The 27,973-nt window shown below is 39.7% G+C and overlaps 1 protein-coding gene across 1 annotated transcript; it reads left to right on the forward strand.

The window, feature by feature from the left end:
• Positions 1-784: 784 nt before the first annotated feature.
• Positions 785-27,961, forward strand: LOC138225114 (uncharacterized). Its single transcript, XM_069184112.1, has 40 exons — positions 785-1,212; positions 1,729-1,901; positions 2,275-2,471; positions 3,180-3,305; positions 4,001-4,219; positions 4,534-4,682; positions 4,970-5,081; positions 5,263-5,384; positions 6,180-6,365; positions 6,840-7,071; positions 7,246-7,365; positions 7,953-8,120; positions 8,761-8,864; positions 8,956-9,034; positions 9,361-9,486; positions 9,879-10,043; positions 10,237-10,472; positions 10,878-11,091; positions 12,232-12,399; positions 13,880-13,975; positions 14,788-14,951; positions 15,482-15,629; positions 16,238-16,378; positions 16,910-17,032; positions 17,250-17,462; positions 17,696-17,907; positions 18,297-18,516; positions 19,718-19,871; positions 20,482-20,633; positions 21,417-21,623; positions 22,263-22,398; positions 22,694-22,837; positions 23,102-23,256; positions 24,038-24,233; positions 24,758-24,975; positions 25,410-25,512; positions 25,886-26,022; positions 26,469-26,591; positions 27,401-27,544; positions 27,794-27,961. The coding sequence occupies exons 1-40, from the start codon at positions 1,085-1,087 to the stop codon at positions 27,959-27,961; spliced, it is 6,378 nt and encodes a 2,125-aa protein (XP_069040213.1). The 5' UTR covers positions 785-1,084.
• Positions 27,962-27,973: the final 12 nt, after the last annotated feature.

The raw sequence follows: 27,973 nt of genomic DNA on the forward strand, positions 1-27,973 counted from the left end.
GAGTGGGATTATCCATTACTTGTACAGCTCTTTGAGTGGAGTGTCCAGAAAAGTGCTATATAAGTGTAAGGTATTATTATTATCATTAGTAATAATAGTAATAATGTTATTAATAGGTTAAGGGCTATGGGCTTCTATCTGAAAGGTCGAAATATCATTGCAGTATACAATGCTATCATGAGTGAGTGAGACACTATTAGTTGCTCCAGGCCATCCCAGTGTTCCAAAGGAGTACTCCAGTATTGCTCGAGTTAACGCTAAAACTGGGACTCTATCCCACTCAGGGAGGTGTAAACTACTCTCAATGAACGCTACGGATACCGTGACAAACTCCTGCATAAGTGTCTAGCTAGGCTCTAGGCTTAGTTTTGGATTTAATACTTTTGTTTTATTAGGTATCTCCTTGTATTTCCGATGACAGCAAATTACATAATACTACTGCAAACGTCTGGAACATGTTTTAACAAATCAAGGTCTTCCGACTACTTTCAAGGATTATTTGAACTGGCTATCGTTTGAATGTCCCCACCAAGGACTGCGTCTTCAGGAGTTATACTTCAGTGTATAAATGTGCTTTAAAAAACCCCGATCAACGCTCTGCACATTTATAAAACAGATTACCTGCAGGAATCACGTTGCGGCGACGTCTTCAAGGACATTAATAAAAAAATACAGGTTGACATGTTTCTGCTGCAAATGCTTCTCTGAAAACAACAACAGAAGTCAAGTCAAGTAAATCCCACGCTGTCAGTTTAGGGTCAGTTGCTACGCTACGCACCTTAATATGTTTGCAGCTTCCAAACAAGTTTTCCCATTGTGTTCAGCTGGACAGAAAAGACACATCTGATTCCGAAATCATTTCGAGTTCAGATTAGCATTCATACGAGAGAAAGCCGACCATCGAGCGCCCAGATAAAATCTGCTAAAATAATTTGGGAAGTAAGTGACGCGAGCTTTTGATCTATTGCAAAGTAAAAAGTAAAGGCAGTTACACGGACCTTCAGACAATACAATTGTACTTTCTGAATATCACATACCGCCAGATTGTATTGTCTGATGCATTTGCCTTCTTTAATTAATATAAATGATTTTCTTGTTTGTTGTAAAAGTTGAAATGGATGAGATAATCTATTGGCTGCAGCTGAGAATTACGTCGTCTCTGAAGCCGAAGTCGGAGGAAATCAAAGCGCTCCTCAGCCATTCTGAATATAGGTAATTAACGTCTTCGGACAAGATTGACAAGATTCCTTAACAGCTCGCAATTGTGTATCTAACGTCTATCATAAATAAGCTCTTACAGCGAGAGAAGCGGGTTCACGTGTTTATTTAGTTTTTAAGTCCACAGTGATTTCTAAAAAATGGTTGTGCAACTACAGAAGCAGCTAACTGAAGAAGGTGTTGTGATGGAAAGGAGTTTAGGAGGAAGCAGTGAATTATAGTCCTAACCAACATAAAAACAAACAGTTTAAGACTGTGAGAAAATGGCCAGTCAAATTAAATTCTTACAAAATGGGTAGAGTGCTGCCATCTTGAGACAGTGCTGTATGCTTCTGATACAGTCCATTTTACTTTAAGGAACAAATAAAAGGTTAATACCAGGCTGAAAAGAGCCTTTCAGCAGGGAATAAACCTATCTCTTGTTCCATTGCAGCCTATGCATGCTGAAGCAGCTACCCACCTGAATCATTTTACTTTATTGTGTTTATCTTATTTTGTAATCTATGACAGGACAAACATCTCCGAATTCTTGAAGAATGAAGATATCCACAGCTTGTTTGTGTTCAGCACATCTACAAAAGGGCCTCTTGCAGCAACTCCTACCCCACCTTCTGCTCTCCAGGGCAAATGCGTTGTCTTTGTGAAATCCAAAACTGCCACACAGCTGACCATTGAAAATATAGGTAAGAACTGAAATCGTGCACTCTGATGCTTTTAGTTTGAAGCCCGAGGCTGTCCAAAATCTTAATAAAAACGAAGGGTCATTGATAGAATGACACGCAGAGGTTCAGTCAAATCTCATTTAAGAACTGGTGCGTCCGAAACATTCTGTATTGCTTTAATGCATTTTTGAATAGCATAATTAAGTCACCCAGTCTTAAACCCATAAAAATATTTAATCTCTCAGTTTATTCCATGACTAAAGTCAGCAGAAATAAGGAATAGATTTGTTTTGGTCTATCAATTGTTTCCCAGGGACATGGATGTGGGCTCTCTCAACAATGCACAATCACTTTCTTCTGTATTTATGAAAGAGCTTGTTTTTCTTCTCCTTAGCTGACAATGTAATTGTATTGGACACCAGCAAAAACCCCCTTAAACACCTGGATCTGTTGCTGCACCAGGTGTATATGCCTCTGCTGTGCAGGGGGGAGTCTTCAGTGGTCAGGTCTCTCAATCTGAACGCCGCTGGGCTCCTGGGCGTGTCGCACAGATTCATGGGACAGCTTGAGATGATTAGAGGTCATATTAAGGTAAGATCCATCTGTGAATTTCCATGGTTAATTTTAGATACTGTATAAAAATGAAATGTTTCTGAAATACCGTGAACAGGGTTTATGGGATGTTAGGCACTGCAGTATTTTTTAAAACTTGCAGATCTTCTTAAATTAAGCATCCACAGGGGAATCTACTTTTTTACTTTCTAGCTGTACCTAGATAGACAATATCATTATAGACAGCTTCTCTTACCAGGAGTTATGTTTTAGAGATCATATGTTAATGAAGCCTGCAAAAGTAATGAAGGCTTCTATTGTTTTTGTGTTTACTTTTAACTGATATTACTGCAGTTTACAGTATCTAGGAAACATAATTGGTTGTTTTAACATGTTGCTAAGAACCATTTTAGATTAATTTGACTACATCATTTAACCTGCTGTTATTACCTAATTTCTTTTATAGCAAGCACAGTCGTGCATTCAGTCTGTTAAACTGTAATATAGAAAACAAATGTTGCCATACATTTTAGTTGAACAGTATGAGCCTTCATTAGCGCTCACATAATTAAAAGGAAAGTCTGCTCATGGATGACCTTCCCTATGGCTGTGTGAATGTGAGACCATGAGTCACCAGGAGGGATCTTGCACAGAGAGGGCAGAGGATGCATTAGCTGCATGTCAGTCAGAACTGATAGCTGGCTTTTCTTCTCCACATCCCCTGAGATATTATCTGACACCCTGCAGGGCTCTGTTGTACTTCCCATTCCTCCTGTGAAAGTGATGACAAAGGCAAGAGTGTCCCCAGTCAGTCATGCTGCCTTCATCCACCTGCTCGAGTCTACTATCATTGGATGGATCAAACAGGTTAAGGTAATGCTTAAGTGTTGATTCTTGAAGTGGTACATATTGGTAAGCCCCCACCCTATTATTTTCATTCTTTATTCTTTGCTTTATTTGCATAAATTAGAAGTCATCAGATATGAAAGTTGGTAGTATTAAACAGCTTATTTTTATATGTGACAAACTGACCTATTTCCATAGTCCAAAGTAGGTTTTTAATTTTTTGTGAATCAATGTTTTACTCGTGTGGCAATAATCACGAGGGGCAGATATCTTTTGGGTTAGAGGGCATACCTTATAAAAGCCAAGCCCAAGCTTTCCATTGAGGTATGGATAAGGGTTTATTAATGATGCAAGATTGATCAAGATTATAGCACAGTAGGTTCAGAGCAGGGAAAAAACAACAATAAACTGAAAGAGTGAAAAGCAATAAACTCGGATTGCACTAGAATTACTCTAGAATCAGGCGGCACTGGGTGCAGTGGTTAACATTGCTGCCTGACAGTGCTGGGGTCCAGGGTTTAGTTTTGGAGCTGGGGTACTATCTGCTATCTGAGTTTGTATGTTTTCCCCATGTTCATGTGGGTTTCATCCCAGTAGGGGTCCCGATTTGGGTTCCCCATGACCCTAAATTGGATAAAGCTGGTAGAAAATGCCCCAAAATCAGGCAGGCGCTGAATGGAATAAGGAGAAGCCTGTGTCTTAATCCAGTTGTGTTGTGACAGGAGGTGGTGAAGCACGATCCCATGGCTCTGCTTGCACATCAAGGTTCAGAAGCAGGTGTCTGTCAGGAGGAAGCACTGTGGGAGAGACGCATACAGAACCTGCACTACCTCAATGTTCAGCTCGACTCCGAGGCAGCCAGGGAAATCCTCACCACCCTGGAGCAAGCTAACAGCACATATGTCCCTGCATTGAAAACGATGTGCAAAGACATTGATAAGGTCAGACCAGTTTGTTCCGACAACTTTATTTATCTGTTCAAATGTCAAACCTACTTTTTGTGTTACTGCCGGTTAAGTAAAATTGCATTTTTTAAGGATGCTGCATTTGTAGTGTATCAGTGTTTTTGAGTGAATCATTTCAGCTTAAAGTAGGGAATTATATCAGCTGTAATTGCTGTCTGTGCATTCGTCTTTTGAATATATTTCTGTACTTCTGTTTTTTCTTTGAAGAGCAGATTTGGCAAAGAGTATAATAAATAACTGTCACCTTTACTGTCCTTTTAGTACTGTGATGTCTCTGTCTCTACATCTAGGCCCTTTCTCAAGCAGAAGAAAACATGCAGTTTCTGGGTTCATTGTTGCGCTGGTTTGAGCTCCTGAGGTCTGCTGATCCTTTACCGGAGATAATAAAATATATTCCTCCTCTGATTCACACATTGCTCCTGGTGTGGACTCATTCAAGGTATTAAGAGCTTGCCAGTGTACTGGTGTTGTGTGTGCACAGTCAATAAAGAAGATCAGTATACAGTCACTAAAATTTATGTCAATCGACTTTTATTTCACAGGACTTTGGTGAAAAACCATTTCAAAGCACTTCACAAAGTCGTACTGATGTGTGATGTTCAATTGGTCAGTGAAAAGTACAAAGTTAGCAAAACTGATTATTTAAAACCTTCATGTTTTTTTAAAGAAATGCTTTTTGTGCATTTTTGATATGGAAACTAAAATTGGATTGCAATTGTTTTGAAGATACTACCATCAACCGAAAGTTTTTGTCAGCCTGTTGAATTCAATGGCGACTGAAATCACGAACATAGCAGTCAGAATCATTGGAGACGATGTTCTGAAGGACCCGTCAAGTGTAAGTAAAGCAGATGTTTAAAATTTAAACAAATAGGCAGTCACCCCCTATGGTCCTTTGTGTACATTTGAGTATTGAAATTGTATGAAACAACACTTTTTTCATGTATACAGTGCTTGAAGTTATGATGATTAAGCAGAGTCATTCAAATGTCGTAACTAAAACATAGTATTTTCTTCAGTCTTTTCATCAGCTGAAAGGTGCCCTAAAAGTGTGTGCTACATTTCGGGGTTGTTACCTGGATGTGAAAGCTAAGGCAGATGAAATCAATACCAAGAAGGCTGAAGAAACCCTGCACAAAATGTAAGGCTTTGTTGCAATATTTTTACTATAACTGATTTAGAAGGGGTGAATCCTATACCTTTAACACAGATAAGGTTTGTGGTTTATCTCACACATTGAGACAGATTGTTTAATCCCTCCATCCTGGTGCTGTGCAATAAAAAGGTAAGCTCATCCATTATGTAAGAAATTAAAAATAAAATGGCAGGGATGAAGATTATTTTCTAAGCAAACATGTCAGTTTTGTCTCAAACTATTCTAAAGAGTATAATCAATTTGCATGTCCACAAACATGCAGTAATTCAATTACATCCACCCATTTATCCAACAGAAAATTCAAGTAAGATGATTTCCTCTGCTCCTGGAAAGATAGTTGTTACCTCAAACTTGAGCAATTTGACTTTGGTGATTTTATCAGTATGGACCATGCACTTTCTGTAAAAGTACAATTGCGCCATCAGATTTAAATGTTAGTGATGATTTCTGATGAAGCCGAGTAACACCTACTTCAGTATCTCTTTGTGTCTCTCACCGTTTCAATGCTGGAAGCTTTTAAAAAATAGTAGAAAACTACCACTATATAAAACATTGCACTTATTTTGGCATCTGCATCTTGAATTAAATACATATTACTTTTCACATTATACAGTCATTCAGCCCTTTTGGTGTGCTGATCAGATTAAAGGTCTGTGACCCAGAAAGACTAAAGACTGGCCTAATAAATTGAATTGATCAAGACAGCGAAGTGGTAGATATTCTTGGAGAATATGGTGTGACCAGGACATGGGTCCCAATTTCTTCATTTATATGAAACAGGCCAAGGAAGCCGTCCCATTCCTTGTGGAGTGCCAAGCTCTATGGACCGCTGTCGGCCAAGTTCACAACGCGGGGCTGGCAGTTCCCGGGCCAAGAGAGAGAGGAGGGATTCGAGGAATGGATCAGCAGTCCTTGGCCGTCCCATGGTGCACCTTGCTTTCAGAGCATGAACTTATTCATGGAGAGGTCTCTATTTGTTTTCCAGTCATATGCCTTTTTAACTTACAAGGCCTTAAGCACAGGCTATTATCCATTTTCATAGAGCATAGGAAACAACGTCATAGTGAACCATTTTAAGAAACGTATATCCTGTGTATGTACACCGTTTAATGTTGCAATGTGGCAGTGGGAGGAGCCATGGCAAGTACTGGTATAAGTTGACGCCCCGTCTGAGGGGGCGGAAGCACCGGTGTAAGGTTAGCGAGAACCGAAAGAAAACAGAAAGGAAAAAATACAAAAATTGCGCCATTCTGTCCACATCTTTGTGGAGACGACCACGCCCCTCTCGTGTAGTGCCACAATAATTATACAGTAATTGTATTTATTCTCTCTTGTCTATGTCTCTTAGACCTAGCTCACCTCATGTTCTTTCTGAACCTTCGAATCCCATTCTAATATCATGATAGACATTTTTAGGACGTCATTTTCTTCTATGCCTAGATGCAATGATGTTTTGGAGCTTGTGGAGACAATTCATCATTTCCAGCTGCTGGAGACGGTGGCGGAGATTGGGGGAGCTGGGACGGCCAGTCTGGATGCAGTGGTGAAGGACATACAGGAGACCTACAGGAGAGCCTTCACCAGCTTCACCAGCAAGAACATGCACATGCTCTCCACTTCCCAGGACCAAGCTTTTGAGAAGTCCTTCTTTGACTTCAGGATAACCATAAAGGTAAAAGCAGACTACCTCTCATAATCAGTTGTCTTCTTATGTTGTGATGTTTGCCCTTCTGGAGCATCTTCTTATCAAAACATTTTGGCTCAGGCCTTAACTATTGCAAAGTTAAGGTAATTCCAGTAAAAAATAATGGTTTAACATATGTGCTTTTATTCACATGGTGTTTAGGAGTTGGAGCATCAGATTGCTGGCGTTCTCAAGGTCTGCTTCCAGCAGTGTCCCAGTATAAATTCTCAGCTCAGACTGCTTGAGGTGTTTCAGGGGGTCATCAGCAGGGAGTGTGTCCAGGTAACAAATAGGATGCTAGCTGAGAGTCCTTCAAAACTCACACTTGCTTTACAAATTAAGTAGTAAGATCTCCCAAAGAAGGGAGGTTAGACTCTTGCTTAACCTCAGAAGGGAGGTTAGACTCTTGCTCAACCTCAGATCAACCCCGTCACATTCCTTCGTATTTCTGGCAGTCTTTGTTTAAGCACTTGATTGTCATGTCTCTTTTTAAAAACTCAGAACTTTGAAAGGGCATGATGAACGTACGACCCGTGACTTTTGAATCCAACTCACCTTGTAAGTGATAGCTAAAAAATGTCCATTGATCATTGAAATCCTCTAATTCCTGGTAGGGTTTGCAGCCACCCAGAGCCCATCTTGGCCTGCCATCAGCTTTGTGCCCTGTGCTTCCATTTCAGGATTGCTGAATTAAAAAAATTAAAAATCACTGTGGACACAAATCTAAACTTTACAAGTATTTGTTGCAGCAATTTGCACAGACATGAAAACCCGATTTTGGTCTGTAGCTGTAGGCTTCTAGGTGAGATAACATTGTTGCTGCTGTATGTTATGATGTGTTTCCCCGGTAATTTATTAAACATTCGCAGGAACAACTGAAAGACCAAGCTGAGGGACTCCTATACATGCTTATTGAGGAGGTGAACCAAGTCAAGACTTTATATCAGATGAAAGACCAGACCCCACACATGAGTGCTCACACCCCTCCCATTGTGAATAGGCTTCTGTGGGTGAAAGGCCTGCAGTCTAGAATCTCTGTAAGTACATCACAGACTTGTGCTCATTCTATTTTGTCCATAAACATTGTAAAAAATCTAAATCAGATTAGGTTCATTCCATAGAAGTAGTGAAGAGATGTCATGGTTAGCCGTCAGCAGATGCAATATTTCTTTGGGATATGTTCTGTAAAATCTGTAAAACTGATAAAACCCTGAAAATGTATAAGAGAAATCACCACCTGTTTGTTGAATGACAATATTTATTAAACCACGAAAAATACTACATAAAAGTAAAAAATGTACTAAAGCTTATTTGATTCCAGTTTGGCATTGCTGTGCATTAATGCTCCTGTTGGTTTATTTATTTATTTGGGATTTCATTATCTGGCTTGGTTGAAAAACAAGGCAGTTTATAGGAGATCACAGAGCTTGTCGAAGCAATCTGTTGCAGGACTGTAATAATAGAGTCTAAAATAAATTAATGTGGAAATGTCATCCTTTAAAACTATTCCATTTCACCTTCTTTTATTATTGGGAGATCTTAACTTTGTATTATTTTCCTGTGCTGTGCTGTGTTGAATGATGTAATCTTTTTTTTTTCATTAAAAGCAGAATTGGTAGCGCTGTTCACAGTAACAGTAACTCTGTAGTTCTATGCTCATTTTGATTTCCTCATCAGGAACCAGTGATGAAGTTAAAGGAAGTTTTCCCTCTTGCACTGAAAGGAGACATAGGCTGGAAACTGAGACATTTGTACACTGAAGTCATAGAGAAACTTGAGAGGTATCTACCTGTTGATATATATATATATTCTCTGTATGGGACAGTCCACTATAATAAAAGCATTATTTTGTTTGCTCCATCTTCACAACAGGTGTGAAAGAGTTGCAGTGGAGTCATGGCTGACAACTGCTGAAGCTAACCTAAGTAATGCCACAAAGATGCCATTATTGGTAATTACGATTTTATGTCAATGCAAGATGCATAAATATAAATTATTATAATATATTTAGGGAGGTTTTTGTTCTTATCCAAATGAACAAATTGTGACTCAAAGGAATGATTAAAATGCAGAATATCAGATTTTTCCTTAATGGTCTTGTTTCATCTGGGGGAATATAGTTTAGCCAGTTTACCTTACCTTAGCTGTGCAAGATTTGCAAATTAAACTGTTGCGTGCTGTCTAATAACATGGACACTATCTGACTCAGGTGGCTGTTCTTTGCATTCAGATTTGATGCAAATTAAATTTTATGTTTATTAAATAATTATCTTGAAGGTTGTCTCCAGCCAGCATGGAGAACTGGAACACAACCTCAAGCCGATGGAGGTGAATCTGGACCCTGACTTTATTTGTCTTCTCAGTGAAGCCTCACTCCTCCACAAGGCTCCGTTTAACATAAAAGTATGTCTCTGCCCTATTTTCAATGATTTCTGTATACCGCAGAATTCAGTTGCATGTCTGCAAAAAAGCTTTCCTTCTCTCTGCCACTCTGTCTTTCATGTCATTTGTCTTTATACTCACATAACTCTTTCATTCCAATAGACACAGACGCTGCTCTTGTCAAAATTTAACTTTTGGAAATAGCGGAGCTCTAACCTGCTGACCAAAGGTCATATCTTGTTCATTTCTATTATCAATAGAATTAAAAATGTGCACTCGATAGATCATCAGTTTTATTAACATAATATTTTTTTGTTTGGCTGGGTAAGTAGCTGGAGAACTAAGTCATTTGCGTTGATGGGCATTGAAAGCTAATGGAAATATTTGTCACTCTGGTCTGGTGCGAACTGTAGCTGTCGGAACCTGTAAGGACCATGCTGAGGAGCGTAGATGCACATGGACTCCGAACCCTGGCCACCAGGCTGGAGGCTGTGGTTTGTAAATACAATGAAATCTTGAGGACCATCAATGAGTTTGAAAGAAGGCTGCTGGAAGGGAGCTTGGTGGCTGCACAGGAGGTGAGAGCAATGAGTCTGAGCATTCAAGTTGTGATGAAAAATATTAACTTTCTAAAAGTGTAAGGTCTAATAATTCTTTGGCATTTTTCCCGTTCTTTTAAATCTTTTTTTGCCCTCCACTGGTTTTAGATTATTTGCCTTATGTCTTCGGAACTAAGGAATAAAGAACGTCTTGCATGTTTATTTGTTTCAGCTGCTGAGGAGTGGGTTGAGCTCCTACACCTGGAGTACAGAAGAGACGGCTGACTTTGTAGAGCTCGCCACCTCCCTGGTGTGCTCACAGCTGTATAGCGCCTTCAGCGCAGTGAGAAATAACTGCAATGAAATCGGACGCCGGGCCAGCGCCTGGTCCAGGGGGTGCCTTGACGTCTTCTCCAACAGGGAGGCAAAGAGGATTTACTCTGTACAAGAGCTGCTGCAACAACAGGAGTGAGTCAGCCTTTGTATAGCGATTCTGCGGAACATTGGAGCTGTGTTCCTTCAGGCTCTAAAGATAATGTACTGTTGCTTCTTAATTCTTTAAGTGAAATGGAAGAGCTATGAAAACAGATCGCCATAGTCATTGGATATTTAATACCACTGTGGAGAGAGTATCTCTGCAGCCTGGTTGAGGATCACTTTGATTTAGCTGGATGCTGGAAAGGGTTTTGCTGTGCTTTTCAGGATTGTAGGCGAGAGAAACGTTCAGTCATCCAGCATCATGTTTGCGACCTACTTAACCGAAGGGAGCTGTACAGTCTTTCAAACCATTTCAAGCATTTTGGTTTTTTTTTTTCTGAATGTTTTACGTGTGTATTTTGCTTCTTTTTTGTCATCTCAAATGGTTTTGAGAAGACTCCTGGAACTCAGCCTTGGGAGACAGATTTCCAGTGATGGCCACAGGATCCAGAGTCTGGTCCAGGAGTCTCTGATTGTCTTGGGGATCAGTGAGGCCTCCCCTGCCTGGCAGGACTACATGGAGTACATTGACGTTCTCCTCCTCAAGGGCCTGAAACAGGTCACCCTCAGTAGCCTGGCCTCCATGCTGAACACTGTGCTGGAGGAGAAGGTGAGAACCCTGCATAACTGAGAGTTCATTAATCATTGTTATTTGACACAAAAATTTCATGAGCATGAAGATTAACTTCCATCCTTTTGATATAGTTTATTGTTGCATTTGTTGTAAAGCTCAGTAATTTAATCAAATGCACGGATCTTATTTTGAAGTGGGAACCACGAACGGTGCAAAATTAACCAGAAGATCTTTAGTTAAGATTAACTTATATTGTGCTAACAAGGTTACAGGTCAAAAGGAGAAATAATTGAATTATTAAAGCTTTTTAAAATGTAGATCTTTATTTTTAAGAGATTCCATACTAAACTACTGTTGGTGTATTGAGAAGTCATCACTTTGAACAAAAACATCCTGCCTTTTGTTTTTCTGTTTTCTAACGCTTCTAAACATTAGCTGTGTCAGCATGCATAGGCTGCAAAGGAACAAGTAAAGGCTTATTCCATCCTGAAAAGAGATGTTTCCAGCATGGAATACACCTTTACCTCAAACGGAAATTTAGTGTTCAGGAGAAACTTTCAGTTATCTCTGGTTTTCCTTCTTGACTTTAAGAAGCGGCAGAGGTGTGAAAATTGGAAAATTTTAGTACATGACTAAAATATTTTTTTATAAGTTTTTCTCTTAAAACCACAAGGAGGCACTCTTGCCTCATAGAAAACATGTTTTTGCTGTGTAAGACTGAGAGCATTGGCTTGATATCAATTCAGATTTGTAGGACACGTACTGTGCATACTATTAAATACTTTCAGCCATCTATAATAGATGCATGCGAAATGAGTGCCCAGTTCAAATATTTTCACATACTCTGCCATTGTGCCATTGTGTCAGGTCATCAGAGAAACACATTACTGTGTGTTAATGTTTCTAGTTTTTACTGCATGCTTTTTTAAATTAAGAAATATTTTTTACTGTCAAACGCTGAAACTGTCCAAACCCCAGCAACATGACCGGAGTTGTGCCTGAGTAAGAAATGTTTGGGGGATGGGAGGGGGTTTACTCTGGCAGTCCCTTCATCTTTTTCACGCAAGGATCATAACAGGAACTAATGAGCTCCATTAAAGATGTTATCGCAAACTTTATTTGCTGTGGAGCTTTGGTGTGGCGGCCTCAGCAGGTCCCATTAATCATTCCCCGCAGGCTCCGGTGCTGGGCATCAGTGTGGAGCTGGTCGGGGGGGAGGTCGGCTTCTCCCCCCCTTTGGAGGAAAGCTCCGTGGAGAGGAGCCTGCTGGAGCACGCCCGCCACTGCATCGACACCTTCCTGCTCAGAGCGGCCCTGCTCGCGACGCATTGCCAGCAAGCACAGGTAGGAGTACAAAGTGACTGTGGGGAAATTAGTTCACACTGTCTTTCATAATCCTAAACAATAAGATAAGACAGGATCACTTTATTGGCCATATACAATTTCTTGTATTAGGAATTTGTCTTTTCACATAACCCAGCTTGCTCTCCATGAGACACACAGACAGGGAGAGAGAAGCTTGGGGTCAGAGTGCAGGGTCAGCCATTTATACGGCGCCCCTGGAGCAGCTGGGGTTAAGGGCCTTGCTCAGGGGCCCAATGGAGTAGGATTCCTCTGCCGGCCGCGGGATACAAATCGGCAATCTTCCAGCCACAGGGGCAGATCCTTAGCCTCAGAGCCACCGCCCCTCCCCGTTTTTAATTTTTCTTTATAAGATAAAATACAATGGGAGATCTTAAGGTTTCCTGGTTCCTTTTTGCGCGGTCTTATTGAGTAGTTTCTTTGAAACCGTTTGACTAATCTCCCGGTTTGTAGTTTAAAATTCTAGGAGGTTTGACCAGTGTGGAGACATGCTGGTAACCATGACATCATTGGCCAGAACAAGGGGTACCCCCTCCATATGTGTATTTACAAGGGGGGATCCCCTCCATCAATATTTGTGCAAGGAGAGCCCTCTCTGGCGACTGCTTTCCCCCTTTGTTTGGCACAGTGGTCACCCCTGCCAGTAGATGCACTCCAGTAGATATAACTTGAGTTCATGCCAAAAAGACGCCAACAGAGGCCGTTGCAGGCCCTGGCCTACTTGCTGTAGGTCTCTGTATACGTCTGGATCAGGTATATCGGCATGACGCAGGTCGGCCAGCTAACCAAACACTTACCGTGCTTGTGTATCAATGTTGTTTATTTCTTGAATACAGAAATGAGAGCCCTGGATAATGACAAGCATTGCCATTTTTCCATCTTGGTAAATAATTTAGAAATGTTATAGGACAGCTACTGAGATGGATTGAATAAAGGGCAGTGAGATAAACCAGCACTGAGTATGTTCTCTTCGTTGTTATTTAGCTATTGAAAAATGTGTGATCCTTTGCTGTTTCTTCTTACTTTAATCATTTATATAGGAAATTAACGTTTTAATGTATTCACATTAGTTTAATTGCCCACTGCAAATGAATAGTAATCATATTTGAGAAGTAAATATTGAGAGTCAATGAAAATTGAACTAAGGAAGTTCAATTGTAAAGGAACATTTTTCCTTCAATAGTATGAATATAGCCTTAAGCCTTATAAAAGTCCTGTTTTTTGTACAGTTTATGGCTGCTTTAACTCACTGATTCTGTGAAACATGCCCCAGGCTATCGGAGAGAGATCACAAAACTGTTTTTGTGGAAAACTCTGGTTTAAGACTTCTTTAGCAGATTTTTTTCTTGTTCTGTTGGAGGTTTCAAACAATAACAACAGCAGTAACAGTGATCAAGGAACTGAAACGGGGATTCATTTTGTACTTCACACATAAAAAGAACCTGTTTGCTTCACATTACAGGGAAGCTATCTTGATTATCTTGCTGCTGACAAAGAAGTTATTGAATTAACGGGGCTCATCTTGGAAAAAGTACAGGAGGGTACTGCTGGCTGCCAGGTAAGTCATATATCATTAAAGTATTACGATCTTTCTTTGCAAACCATTGCTGAAGCTTTCTCTTTCTAATTGTTCTTTCCTGTACTTCATCATTCTTTGTGTAGTACTGACCATTGGGGTTTATTATGGAAGGAAACTGCTGAAACATTAATGTAGCAGTTGGTGTTTGTTGTTTTTTTTGCACAGGAGGTACAGTACATTCAACTTCAAGCGTTCAGTGAGATAATGCCCTCTGACAAACTAAGTAGGTCCCTTTGGGTTTACTGAGCCAAATGGCTTTATACTTGTCAATATTGTTTTTCTTCAGAGTTTTAAATCATGGAGCCTAGGCTTTGTCTGTTCTGCAACTCACTCACAAGTGCAGTGTCTCCAGCTGTGGGCTGGGATTGATCAGTCAGTCATTCAGTTCAACAGGCAATTCTCTCTTGGATATCGATACATGCCAACTTTGGCAATTTCCTGAATATAAGCACTGGCGTCGGTGAAGGACGTGTCACTCCTCCAGTCGGCCCTGCCTCTCCTGTCGGGGAAGTCCAGGTTTAGAAAACCTCAAAAGATGAGTGGCGTAAGAGGCAAGAGAAGGAGCATGTCTGCCCTTCTTCGCTCTCCTTCTGTAGTACAGGAGTCCTTGCTAAAATCTGAGGTGTAGAAGAAGTTATAGGTAATGAGGCAATCCCACATGAACAATATAAAAAAGCAACCTTCTAGTTTCAACTTCTGGCTGAATGTTTATCATTTTCCTCTTGCATTCACTCCAGCACTGCAAAGGGGATTTGTAGTGCCAGCTTCCCAAACATTCCCTTTTTTCCTAGACGACTCTGGAGGTTTTAAGTCCGTATGCATACCTTTGGAGGAAAGATGTGAACGAAACGTTCCAGGACTTCCTGAACGGCGTGGGCAGAGTGAAGTGTGACGGTCAGGGCTGGTTTGATGGGTCTGGCTACCTCATGGAATTAATGGATACCCTGAGTGACAGGTAATATTCTCAGGCGGGAAAGAATGAATGAGGACCTTTTCTTTAGGGAAGATCGACAAGAAGAAATACACATTCCAAAATTTAATTTCTGAAAAACCGCTGAGAAGGGAATCATCAGTTAATGGATGATGGCACACTCACATGTGCTACAAGATTCAAATTTATTTTCTTACAGATTTTAATTTGATTTCATAAATATAAACCTAAAACAATAATTGCAGTGTTACATGAAATCTATAAAAACTGGTTTGTGATATTTAATATTGTTAGTATTGTTAGTAGCTGCAAATGAGCAGAATCTGCACTACAAGATTATAAAACAGGCCTGTTTTTTAATACTGGCACCATTACAGTCATATTTATGATTCTGGAGTTGCGTAGTCTGTAAATGAAAGCCCTAAAAGTTAAGCTGAAAGGATCCCTAAATACTAATGTGGAAATGTTAGTGTTTCACCCAATAAATGCGTGGAGAACATCTGCCTGGTGAATCTTTGATTACTCTAATGGCCTTTCAATCATGTCTGGTTTAGATCTCCAAGCAGGCAGAGCACCACTTTGAGATCCCAGAGCACACTCTTGATTGAAGCTGAAAGGGCCTTTCTGATGCCTGAAGATGTGAAGCCCAATACAGACGTTCCGTCACTGGAGGATTTTGATGCCGAGATTTCTACATACCGGGTATGAACCTAATCAGCTGCAGGGAATGTTAGATCTCTATACGTTTTCTGTTGGCGTGTATGCGATATCACTTTATAGTGAAAAAATATTGGTCTGGGATCAGAATGTTTCTATCAGTGGGAACATAAGGCAAAGTGTTTTGATTGCTTACAGTAAATTAAGCCCTTGTGACACTGAACGCTCAAAGCCTTAACTCTGCATTAAGGTAATAAATAATTTGGTGCTTGAATGCATTAAAATATGGTATTATTTCAAGATAAGGTTGCCACTTTTTAAAGTGAATTCTAGTATTGTAATAGAGTTGGACAAGCTGTTGAGAAATGATTCCCAGACTGTGCTGTATCCTGGAAGTTATATTTTAATTATTTCAACAACTTCTCGTATAGCTGAAAAAAGTCAAAAAATACCTAGTGGATTTTGCCCTTTTATAGTTTTTTTTTGTCTTACTAGGTGTTAACTCAGGATAACAAGATATGATTTTACTTATGGTAAACAATACACACGACATTTATAACTTTGTCTTGTATCACATTTCAAACGCTGCTTCAAATTTAATTGGGTTGGACACTACAAACCTGTTTCAAATTCAGTGTGAATTTGTTTTTTAGATGGACAGGGATGACATATTGCGTCTACAAAGTTCAGTTCATGTTGGCTGGATTAAAGTGGATTTTCAACCAATAAAACAGGTTTTGGCGGCCTGTGCATTCAAATGGATGTGGACCTTTGCAAAATATCTGATCGACAAGGTAAAATAAAAAACACATTTCCATTGCTGGAGGGTGAAAAAAGTACTTAAGAATTTTTAGCACTTTAATAAATATTTTTACATACAAGATAAAATCATACTAGCTATATGAATTGAATCCATTTTAAGGAGAATGGAGAATAGTTTTATTTATAATAACCTGGTTTGATTGATTGATATGTTTTGCTTGAAATATCTTTTCATTGCTTATATATATAAAAGTCAATGTGATTATTGTCCGCAGGATATTTATTCATTTCTGATATCTTTGACATTAAATGTCACTATATTCCTATTCTGCACAGCTTTTAAAAACATTTTAATTTTCTAGCTTTTCTTCAAATCAGCTTCATACTTTAATACTGAAAATCCAAAATGTTTTATATTTCAAATTTTTTATTTTGGGATTTTTCTGACAAACTCTGCAGGACATTTGTAAAATGAAAGACATGAACATTATGTACTCTAATCAGCTTAATATATTTTGGGATAGGGATCTACATTTGCTAAAAGCCTGTTTCATCTTCTACAGATGACGGACACATTGGAGAATCTTGATATATTTTTAAAAAGAACAGAGCCTCAGTTAGAAGGAATCACAGGGGAAGAGAAAGATACAGAGTTCTTTATGAAAATGATGCGTCTCTTCAATGAGGTAAATTAGATTACATTTGTCCGATTGTATTTCGCAACAAATGCAGTCAGAATCCACTCAGCTAAAATGCGATGTGGAAGACATTTCAGTGTAGAATATCTATTATTAACAGTTCATTCTTTCTGAAAGATGCATTAAAAGTTTATATGCTATAAGCATCTATGCACCTTTACAGTATGTATTGATCTTGATTTTTTTTTTCTACCCTTCTTAAAAGGTATCTGCTAGACAAACGGACATGGAAGGGCAGTTTATTGTTATGCAGAAAGCTGTTAAAGTGTTGGAGAAATATGAATTTAGGCTCCCAACAGAAAGTGAAAAACTCTTAACTGGGATCCCAGGACGCTGGAACAACCTGAAAACCAGGGTCTCCCTGGCCAAACAGAGACTCAGCCCCAAGATCCAACAGGAGTCAGAAAGCATCACTAAGGTGACCACCATACCTACATTTCTTCCTTTATTGTGTGAGATGAGTCATGGCAGGTCCAATAAAAAGTAAAGGAAATGCATAATTAAACATTCTCCTAGTGGCTGAACGTAGATGGCATACTGTATAAAGAAGACACAGGTTAAGAGAGAAACAACCATGTTTTCAGTGTGAAATGAGCTTGGGCAATGCACTGCTAGGTGAAAATGTGAAGTTGAGTTTTTGGTTCTCTGCAGGACCTGGCCCAATTTGGGGACAGACTTTACCAGCTGAAAGAGAGCATCGAGGAATCCGACGTGTATATGAGGGACTGTTCAGTGGAGACTGCTTACCATGTCATCAAGAGGCTGAGCAAAGAGGTGAAAACCCTCCAGACAGAGGCCAAATACCTGAAGGAATTGCAAGGCCTCCTAGAAGCCGTAGTAGTGGACTTCAGGATTCTGAATGAGTGAGCTCCTTCATGTAATAGCGCACCGTATTGTACAGGGAACTTTTCATTAATTCCGAAGAAGGTTGGAAATGCAACATACTTAAAGGCATACCTAAAAACCTGATATTTTTAAAATCATTTCCGTTCTTGTAATATGTAATCATGTAATATCAAGCACAAAAGGCTTTTCTTTTCAGGTTTTAGCACAAGACGTTTTTTTGGCACTCCACCTACATCCTGTAAATAATTGCTCATTCTGTCTAAATACTGTAAGTTGAGATCATGCCAACAGGATTAATTTGGGGAAAAAATGAACTGGTATTGGTGACAGGAAATGTACAAAGGCTGCTGACACGAATTTGTGGATTTGGTTTTGGTGCGTGCTTAACTGCTCTGTTCAATTTTAGATGTCGCCGCACAGTGAGAAACCTTACTCTGATGTGGCAAGCTGTAGAAGTGATTCGCAAGCAGCAAAGCGAGTGGAAGACGCAGCCCTGGCAAGATATTGACACTGTGCAGCTCGTTAGCAGCACCAGCCAGCAGCTAGAGCTAATTAAATCCCTGGCTCGGGAGGTACATGGCTGGGATGTCTACGCTGGGACCCTGGAGTCTGTTAATGTCATACAGGTAGAGGCTTCAACCTTTGGAGGGGCTGCTGTGAAATTTATGTGCAGAGCAAACATCTTCTATTAGATGCTTATCAAGGTTCGCAAACACTGCAATACTGGAAAACCTGTCAAAATCTCTCTCTTTTAACCCTTAAATGCAGGTCAGTCAGGAAATTAATTATGCAATTTGTACGCCTTCTCTTTGCTATATGTCTTATCCTTTTGTGCCAGAGTTTTGGATTTGGGAAGTAATGACGTTGGCAGAAGGGATGTCACATGTGGTATGGTAACACGGAACCAATAACAGTTTCAGTAACTGATTACTATTAAAACTGAATTTGTCTTCATTTCAGACTGAAGTAAGGCTTGGGGAATTGATTTTGTGGCACATGTAGTTTTTACGATTTGAATGCATTTTTCATGATCCAGTTTAGCAAAAAAGAGTGCTGCTGTTAATCATTTTAAAGATCTTCTAAACTTTTAATTGAAAGCCCTAAGTTGCAGGAAGCATTAGAAGTAAACAGAGAGGGAATTAATTGGCAGTGCATCAGAAGCATATTTACATTTTGTTCTTTTAAAGACGTGATTAATTACAACAGTTGAAGAAATCTGAGGAGAGATAAGCACGATGAGTTTCCCTAGATTTCTGTGCTCTGAGGGGGGTGGTGTATGGGCTTGCCTATGAAACCACAAACAAAAAATAAATTAGATAAAAGTGTACAATGTAAACTGCTTCGGTACAAATACTATCTTTTGTGCAGGAAGATCTTACCAGGGTGTGAGGAAAATTTTGATACCCCTTTTCAAAATACAGGTGCAGTGCAGGTCTGTGTCAGTGATCCACAGCCCTTGTGTCCTGGGTTTGAGTCTGGGCTGGGAGGCCTTCTGTGGGTAGCTGGCATGATCTTCCTGCATTCACGCGGGGCTCCAGTTTCTCCCCACCGCGCAACGCCATGTGGACTGCGCAAATGGGCATCTCTAAATTGTCGCTGTGTACTGTATGTGTGCTCACCCTGAGACAGACAGGCGTTCCTGCCAGGATGTATCCCCTGTGCCCGCCAGGATCGGCTCCGGCTCACAGCAGGCCTCTGTGGGATGAAATGTCTCTGGATAGGGGCTAAATGAAGGCTGGGTCTTTAGAAACATGTTTTCTAGCACGGGCAAGCGCTACTGAAGAGGGGTCGTTTTTATCCCTCCTTTCCCCTCTTTCCTATATTTAGTTAACATTACCCCTGATTGAAGACCTCCTCAATCCAGCCATGAGGACTCGGCACTGGAAGCAGCTGGTAAGGGTGACAGGGGGACAGCTTCTCATCTCCCCTCAGAGCCTGAGAGGAATGACCCTGGGAGACCTGCTGGCACTGGGGCTGCAGAGTGAGTCTTCACCTCTTTCGCCGGATTACTTTTGCACTGTTTTTGTCCTGTTTGTATACTTTTCTCTGTTTGTGTATTTGCACAGTTTGTGACAATTTTGCACTGGCACCATACTGTTGTTTACACTGTTATTGTTATTGTATTACTGTCTATTGTCTTGTCTGCTGTTCTATTTATATTCTGCACCTGAGAGACTAATGAGAAACACTTTTCACTATACTATGCACCCGTGTAAGTATAATATTAATAAAACAATAATAGCTGGTATCTTAAGAAATGCATGTTCATTGACAGATGCAGCCAGTGCTCCACTGTTAACAGCAAAGTACTTACAGCCATAGATGCAGTGCTTGTGAAACTATTTAAGAACTTAATGTTGCAAAGTATAGTAGTCAATAAATGATTCATATGTGTTCCAATGGAAGCTGGCAATAGGTTGTTACTCTTCCTTCAGAATAGGATTTTGTTTACTGTTGCAGCTGTACTCTTGAGCCAGGTACTGTACTCTGTCCCAGTTTGCTCCTGGCCACTCAGGACAGGATATATAGTATCAATTGCTGGGGATAGGTACAGTATGTTAATTATTCTTTCACATTTCTTTTTTACCCAGAGCATGCAGATAACGTGAAGGCTATAGTGGAACGGGCATCCAATGATATTGCCATCGAAACTGGTTTGAAGAACTGTGAAGAAGTGTGGCTTAGCAGAATATTTGACCTCCAGCCTCACAACAGGGCGATGTCAGCCACAAGGGAGGGTGAAGTGAGTTCTATCACAATTAATTTGTTTTAAAACCAAATATGTTCTTTCTATTAAAAAGTTCCTTAGTCTGCCTTGGTGTTTTATTAAACTGTTGGGTATTGTAGGTGGTGTGGGAATATCTTAACCAGTTTACCAGCATCCAGACTGATCTGGTCAGATAACAGCAGCTAAGCAAGGTTAGGTATAGCCAGTACAGTGATGGGGAAAAGCCAGGTTGCTGCTCTAAGTGGTGTTAGACCAGTAGGTGGTTGTCTTCCATCCTGACATGAATTTCCAGTGCCTCAGTATGATGACCAGGGACACTGTGCTGTAGGAGGTACCATCCTAGGTACCAGGAGGGTCAATTTCCCTACGGGATTAATAAAGTATTATCTATCAAGACTCTCAAGAGTATAGGTGGCACCCTATCTCCTGCCTACATTTCTTTCTAGACTTCTGCAATCTGCCTTCACTACAACTCCCTTTCAGTACAATGGTGAAACTTCTCCACCTGGTTTACTGTGTGGTGAGGCTGCTGTTGTGTCTCTCCCAGGTGGACAGTGCACTTCAATGGTGAATGAAGCTGGTCCCTTTTTATGTATACAAGTCTTTGGGAACCTTTGGGGATGAGAGCTCTATATATGCAAGGAATTACTATAATTTTATTATAAACTTTTTTTTTGGGGTTCAATTGCATTTTTATTGCCATTTGACATTTCAAATACAGTTTGCGATCCTGTATTCTGACCTCACATACTCTATTTAAGTCTAAAGTTTATTACTTTAATGTTCTTGTCCACCGAGGCTGGGGTATTCATGCTAGTGACCAACACAGAGGCCATCTTTGAGGAACTGGAGCATCACCAGATGGCTTTAGACACCATGAAGGACAGCAGTGAAGCAGGAACATTCTTAGATGAAGTGACAAAATGGCAGAAGAAGCTCCAAATTATTGAATCTATTGTGCACTTAATGCTTCAAGTTCAAGACAAGTGGGTCAATTTGGAAGAGGTACATTTTTAAATGGAATTTATACTGTATGTGCATCTGCTCTATTTTTGTCAAATCCACAAACACATTTATGCATGCACTGCTAAATATTTAATGGACACAGTGAAGAAATACGCGAGAAATTGGGTATTAAACCAAGAGAGTTTGCGTTATTTTATGGTATCTTCCTAAGTAAACAAGCAGTTGAATCATTTAGTACTGTAGTTTCAGACCAGTTTCATCTAACAGAGGTCTGTCATTATTTCATTGTATTGCTATGTATCCTCATAAACAAGCTGTAAAAACATTTAATGTGTGCATAAAATATATTAATGTTGCCAATTATAAATTATATAGCCATGTTTTCCTTTTTGTTCTTATTGGAACTGGAAGAATGCCCAATACTGTATAGAACTTGAAGATCGTGATCGCAGTGTTGGCCTGGAGTCTCGCAAGCGTCACATGTTCTTTCTAGTTAGCAACAGATTAAGACATAAAAATTACTTCTTTGTCCAAAAATTTCGAGATCATTGTCGAATGAAAACCGAGGGACCTTCGAACCCTTAAGGAGTGGAGAAATCTGAGAAACCTCTGAGAAATCCATTTTCAGTATGTAATACTGATTTTTTTTTTAAATGGACTTCCGGTTTGGTCTTGCAGGTTCTTACAACCAGTAGTGTCTGTGGTGATCTGCCCATGGAAGCTGCAGTCTTTGCTTCTGTACAGCAGGACCTGTGCTCTCTAATGAAAGCAGCTGAAGAAAACCCAAATATTCTCCAAATCTGTATAAGACAAGGTGAGAGTCCTCATGAGAGAGACCACATTAGCGAATATTCCTTAATCAGTGTAGATTTGTTTTCATGGGTTTAATTTTTCAGAACTGTAACTGAAGGTAGCAAACGTACTGTGATAGGAAAGTCATCGTATCCGTAGTTATTTTATCAATCCACATAATCAAACTTTCCATCCGATCCCGCTTAACGTTTAGTTTGCACATTCTCAATTTGCGTGTGGCCTTACTTTGAAAGTGCTAAATGCTTTAAAAACATTTGAAGTGCTGAAATGAAGTTTGTTTCTTTTCTGCTTTTTAGGCCTGCAGGGCATGCTTTGCGAAATGAAGGAGAAACTAGAAAAATGCCAGCATTCTCTTCTTGACTATCTGGAGTCTAGACGGCACGCTTTTCCAAGATTATTCTTTTTGCCTTTACAAGATACACTCAAGCTCATTTGCTGTGGTGAGGAGTTACACTTCTAAAAATAATTCTTATTATGCATTTAAGATAAAATGTATGTATAAAGACTGAATGAAATCTAATTTTTGAAGTGATTTGATGCATCACATTCTACTTTACCTTTGCAGCCGAGCTACAAAAATAACTTGATCTTTTTTGCTGTAGAGAACGTCATTTCAAAATGACAGTGTTTTTCAACTGATTTTCTTTATTTCGGCGACACATCATTTTCATGCAAATGTATTCTATTGAACATTTTTTTTATAGCTTGCAATCCAGAAGTACAACATCACTATCTCTATAAAGTGTTTGAACACATGGAAAGTCTGATCTTTGTGAAAAATAATGAGATTCATGAAGCCAGGAGCCAAAGAATAGTTGCAGTGAAAAGCTTTGCTGGAGAACAACTGTATCTCACCGAGGTACGTTAAAGACTTCATTAATGTGCTGCGTCCTGTTCCTGTGATGTCTAAAAACTTTACTTTCTGCTCAATGGCGGTTTGATCAGGATAAATTGCTAGTAATCGTCAAACAGACCAAAAATGTCCTCTTATTGTCAACAAACTAAACGTGATGAGTGAGTTCAAGCATATGTGCAAATGGGGAATAAATCAAACGCTGCAAATGCATTGTATTGACAATAAACAGGTACGGGAATTTAAATTTAAATCTCTTGACATGCTGAAGTGATTTTTTTTTTTTTAAAGCGGTTCCAGGACTCTTTATTGTTGAATTCAAAGGCATTAGTCATGAGAGAATATGAAAGAGAGAATCACTGAAGCTGTAAAGAATATCGGGTCACTGCTCCATTTTTCTGGTTCATTTTCATATGTTTTTGTTATGGTTAGATTTTATCTGAGCAGTATTATAGATGACCTTTTAAGTCCTTAAGGGGCGTTTGGTGCTGTGAGCATCCCAATTCATATCGGGGGCTCAGAAATGGAGAGTGGATTCAAGTATTGTTTCAGTGAGTCAGTGATATTTTTGCTGTGAAAATTACACACTTTTAGGCTGGTAATAAGCATAATGAAAGGACATAGTGTCAGTCATGTTAGCTCAGAATTGTGGGGACGTAGGGGATCAGTGGGAAGAGCAGAGTTGATCATGAATTGGCAGCTCGCTGTACGGAACAAAAAAAGCCTCCAAAGACTTGTGTGTTGACCTTGGGCTTGAATGTTTGTTGATGCCGTTGTGCGAATGAAGCCCTTGGAATGCGGAGGTCTGGCCGAGCAGGGGCTGCAGCTCCTGCAGGGCAGGATCGGATCTGCCCTGCGGAGTCAGCTCCACGCGGCTCTGGGATATGGACAGCGCCCCCAGAGGGAGATCCACAGCGCGGGGGCGAGACGAGTGACTGTCAGCCGACCCCCATCCCAGCAGCAGCAGAACGAGGACAGGGACAGTACGTCAAAGCTTTTCTTCTCTGCTCGTCGCCCTCTTCTTTGCAGAAGGCATGCTAAATTGCTGAGGTCGGAAGGGAAGGGTGTTTAAATGATTGCATTTACCCATGCAAAATTCAGGCTATGGTGCTAGAATGCTGTTGCTGAAGGTAAAAATGATTATACTGAACACAGAATAAAAAAAAAACTTTGCATTTGTTTCGACAGATGGCTTACACTCTGTAATGATCTCCATATTAATAGCTTAATTACAACACGGTACATAAAAACTTGTCATTAACATTGTGATTTAAAAAACCATTATCATTTTTAATAATCATCACCATCTTTAATACAATGTTCATAGCCTCCAGGCTTAAATTGTAGATTGATTTCCTCACTGAAAGATGCTCTTGTTTGATAGTCTTCGGTGAGTGACACTTAATTAGATAGCAAAGCATTTGCATAATTATTTATGAACAGCAATGATAGTATCTGCTCAGACAGATCTGTCCTTTATTTAACCTTTAGAATTGTTTACTTCCAGGTAGGAGCAGTGGCTCTCAGCGGACTGCAACTGAGAGAGGCAGAAATGGGTCAGGCAGGGGTCAGCAGTCTGGTGTGTCCAGTGCTGAAAGGTGGCCACTGACCTCGATTCTGGACTCTTTTAGTCAGGTTGCTCGTATTGCCACACAAATTAATTTCACACGTTCCCTGGAGAGGGCTTTGACTGACTTGGCGAGTGGCCAGCGAGAAGCCTTGCAGGTACTGCAGATCTGTTGTAGTCACTCAAAAACTGTCGGTTACCTTGGGTTGTATCACCCTTCTGTGTTTTTTTTAAACTGTTGTGTTTATGCTTTTTGCTCATGAACACTGTGAGATAACATAAGCCTCCAGATTATGTATACCTTTTATTTTTAGAAATAATGCATATTTATTTTCTGTACCTCTGTTGATTAACTTCATGAACATTCTGTCGCAATACCTTTGGCTCCCCTATAGAATTTGCTCATATTTAGGGCTTCTGCTTTTCTGTTTATGTACCACCTGCATCCTTCCCTTTTAGACATAGTTTTTACCTGTGTAGTTAAAAGTGTTGAATTGAATTTTCAAATGACCTTTTTAAAATATATATTTCATCCAAATAGCTGTTTTTTTAATCTTTTGTAATTAATTCAAAATGTATGATTGTTTCAAAGGAATATCACAGCGTATTGACAGAATCAGTAGAATGTACAGCAAGAATGCTAAAGGACAGTCAGTTTGGATTAGTGGAAGATGCCCAACATGTTTTAAATCAAGGTATGGGAGAAAAAGGAAAATTGTATAATGTGACAGAGGCCATTTTATTCTGAATGTCCTCATAGGAAAGCAGCTAATATCTGTGAAGTAAATGTAAGTAACCTCTGCCAGTACCTTTTAATAACCAAATACTTGAATTAGATGGCTGATATCATAGCCTAAGACGAAAATCTTTCATTGATTCTGTTTTCTGAAAATAAAGTAATGGAAAATACATGTAATTTTGTTATACTGGTCAGCTAATACAGTGTTTTGAAAACTGATAAATATTTATATAAAAGTGTCTTCTGTGAGGTTTACAATATGTCATTGTTAATTTTGGTTCTGATGGGTTGTGCTAACTTCACCTCTGTATCTTCTAATTATTTTTTAGATGTGAAATCCCCTCATCCTAATAGCAAAGGCCAGAGTGAAAATTCAGCCATACGACTCACACCATCTAAAAAGTCTGAAAATTATGAAAATAATGTAGAAAAATTAAGCATCCATATTCAGCTCTTGTCATACCAGGTGCCCTTTCTGTTTTTTTTTTTCCTCTAGCAGTTTAAAATATTTTACGTGCATGTAGCCTTTTTTTTACTCAGGATAAATTTTACCACCCTATCTGACTTGTTATTCAAAACACAATAGTGTTTGTCTCCTAGCTGTGTCTGGATGTTAAATGTGATTTTCTGAGGCAAACGTGCATAATTTAGTGTTTGAATTTATGGGTGCAGGCAATCGGCAAACAGCTTGAGAGTGAGAATGTGCAGTTTTCCAAAGTTTATGGACTGCTGTAAAAATGAACATAAATCTCTGGTTCCATTTGGAAAGAGCAACGAAAACATTTCATGAACACAAATCCCCTTTTTTTCCCCAGTCTGTCAAAATGGCTTCTTTACAGTAAGCCAGCTATTAATTACGACATCCTCTAAGCATTTCAACACAGTGTTTCTCTCCTTGATTTCGTTCTCCAGTGTGACATTCTCAGAAGAGTGATGGACCAAGTCAAGACAAGTGCCAGCAGTCATGAGCTAAAGCTGCTCAACCTGCCTTTTTTCTACCAGTATGATGAGAACCGCAGGGATATCATTGTCAAGGTAGATATGCACAAACCGAATTTGTTATGCTTTCAGCATTTTCCCTACTTTTCAAGTGACAGTCTTCAGTGCATGTGTGCATAGGATGGTAATTCCTAAACGTTAGTGTTTTTTCGAGACTTATTCTTCTACTCTTTGCGTATTGAATGTAGTGCACTTAGTTTATTGTGGTTTATTAGAACAAAACGTTGTCAGAGGACACTTCAGTGCATGCTGCAGTTTCAGCATATATGAGCTGACGTAACTTTAACCTACCTCTACCATACTGAGTATAAAAATAAATGTTTTCCTTCCATATGGTCATCACCCTTTGCCACCTGTGCTTCACCCTGAAGACAATTTTAGTTTCCGCTGTCTACCAAGGTCTAGCAGATTGCTGGAGAGCTATCTGGCAGAGAAATCTGCCTTAAACATATTGGCTTTTAAAAAGTGTACAGTAAATATGCCAAGCTGGTTTTGCCTGTAGCAGCTAACAGCCCATGCATGTTGTAAGGGCTTGTGCATTTATCAGCACTGTTAAAGATGTGCAGAAGAACTAGTTGCATATTCTCCAAGGTTTTTTTTTTTTAAGTAGTGTGGCACATCCATACGCAAATGTAAAAACACTTCATTGAAATATGAAATATTTTATTGTGAATTGCTCGGCTCATATACATGTCATAGGCTCTGCAACTGTTTGAGGGTGTCAATGTTGATAAAGATACCTCTTTGGACTTTATTTGTAAATTTGTCTTTCCCTCTTTCAGAAATGCATAATAAAACTTGTAACTTTCATATTTCAAAGGATGATTTCTCACTTTGTGTTTTAGACTGGGCAGCATCAATTCACCTACGGTTATGAATACCAGGGCTCGGTGCAGAGCAGTGTCATGACCCCTCTGTCTGAGAGAGCCATGTTCCACATGTTGGCTGCTCTGGCTGTTCGAACTGGAGGCTTTTGCACAGGTCCAGAGGTAGGACAGCTTGGGAGCTTTTCAAGCGGTTCCTTGCAGCTCCATGTCTATTTTTTAAGTTTATTTAAAAGAAGGTATTGCATTAATTTAAGGCTTTTGTGGAAGATTTAGTCCAGCTTTACTCTGCATATTTGTTTAGCGGAAAAAAGCCTACTTCCTTGAGGATCAGCACAGACTTTCTTAGTCTTGTGCAAAAATAAAGGCACTTTAATTGGAGACAACAATTATTTATTTAATCGTCTGTTACAGAGAATTGGGAAGAAGACCACGATTAAAGAGCTGAGCCTGGTCTTGGGACGTGCACTATATTTCATCTGCTGTTCAGAAGCCTTGGATCACAAAACCCTTTCTGACGTGTGCAAGGGTGTAGCTTCGTCTGGCAAGTGTCTCTTAGCATGGCCATCTTTTCTTTTATAAAAGCATCTCTCA

This window comes from Lepisosteus oculatus, chromosome 26 (genome assembly GCF_040954835.1).
Source record: "Lepisosteus oculatus isolate fLepOcu1 chromosome 26, fLepOcu1.hap2, whole genome shotgun sequence".
Classification (NCBI taxonomy): Eukaryota; Metazoa; Chordata; class Actinopteri; order Semionotiformes; family Lepisosteidae; genus Lepisosteus; species Lepisosteus oculatus.

Coding starts and splice junctions, on each gene's coding strand:
- LOC138225114 (XM_069184112.1), top strand. CDS start 1,085: ATGATTTTCTTGTTTGTTGTAAAAGTTGAAATGGATGAGATAATCTAT. Junction 8,865..8,955: donor GTCATAGAGAAACTTGAGAG/GTATCTACCTGT, acceptor TCTTCACAACAG/GTGTGAAAGAGTTGCAGTGG. Junction 10,473..10,877: donor GAGCTGCTGCAACAACAGGA/GTGAGTCAGCCT, acceptor GGTTTTGAGAAG/ACTCCTGGAACTCAGCCTTG.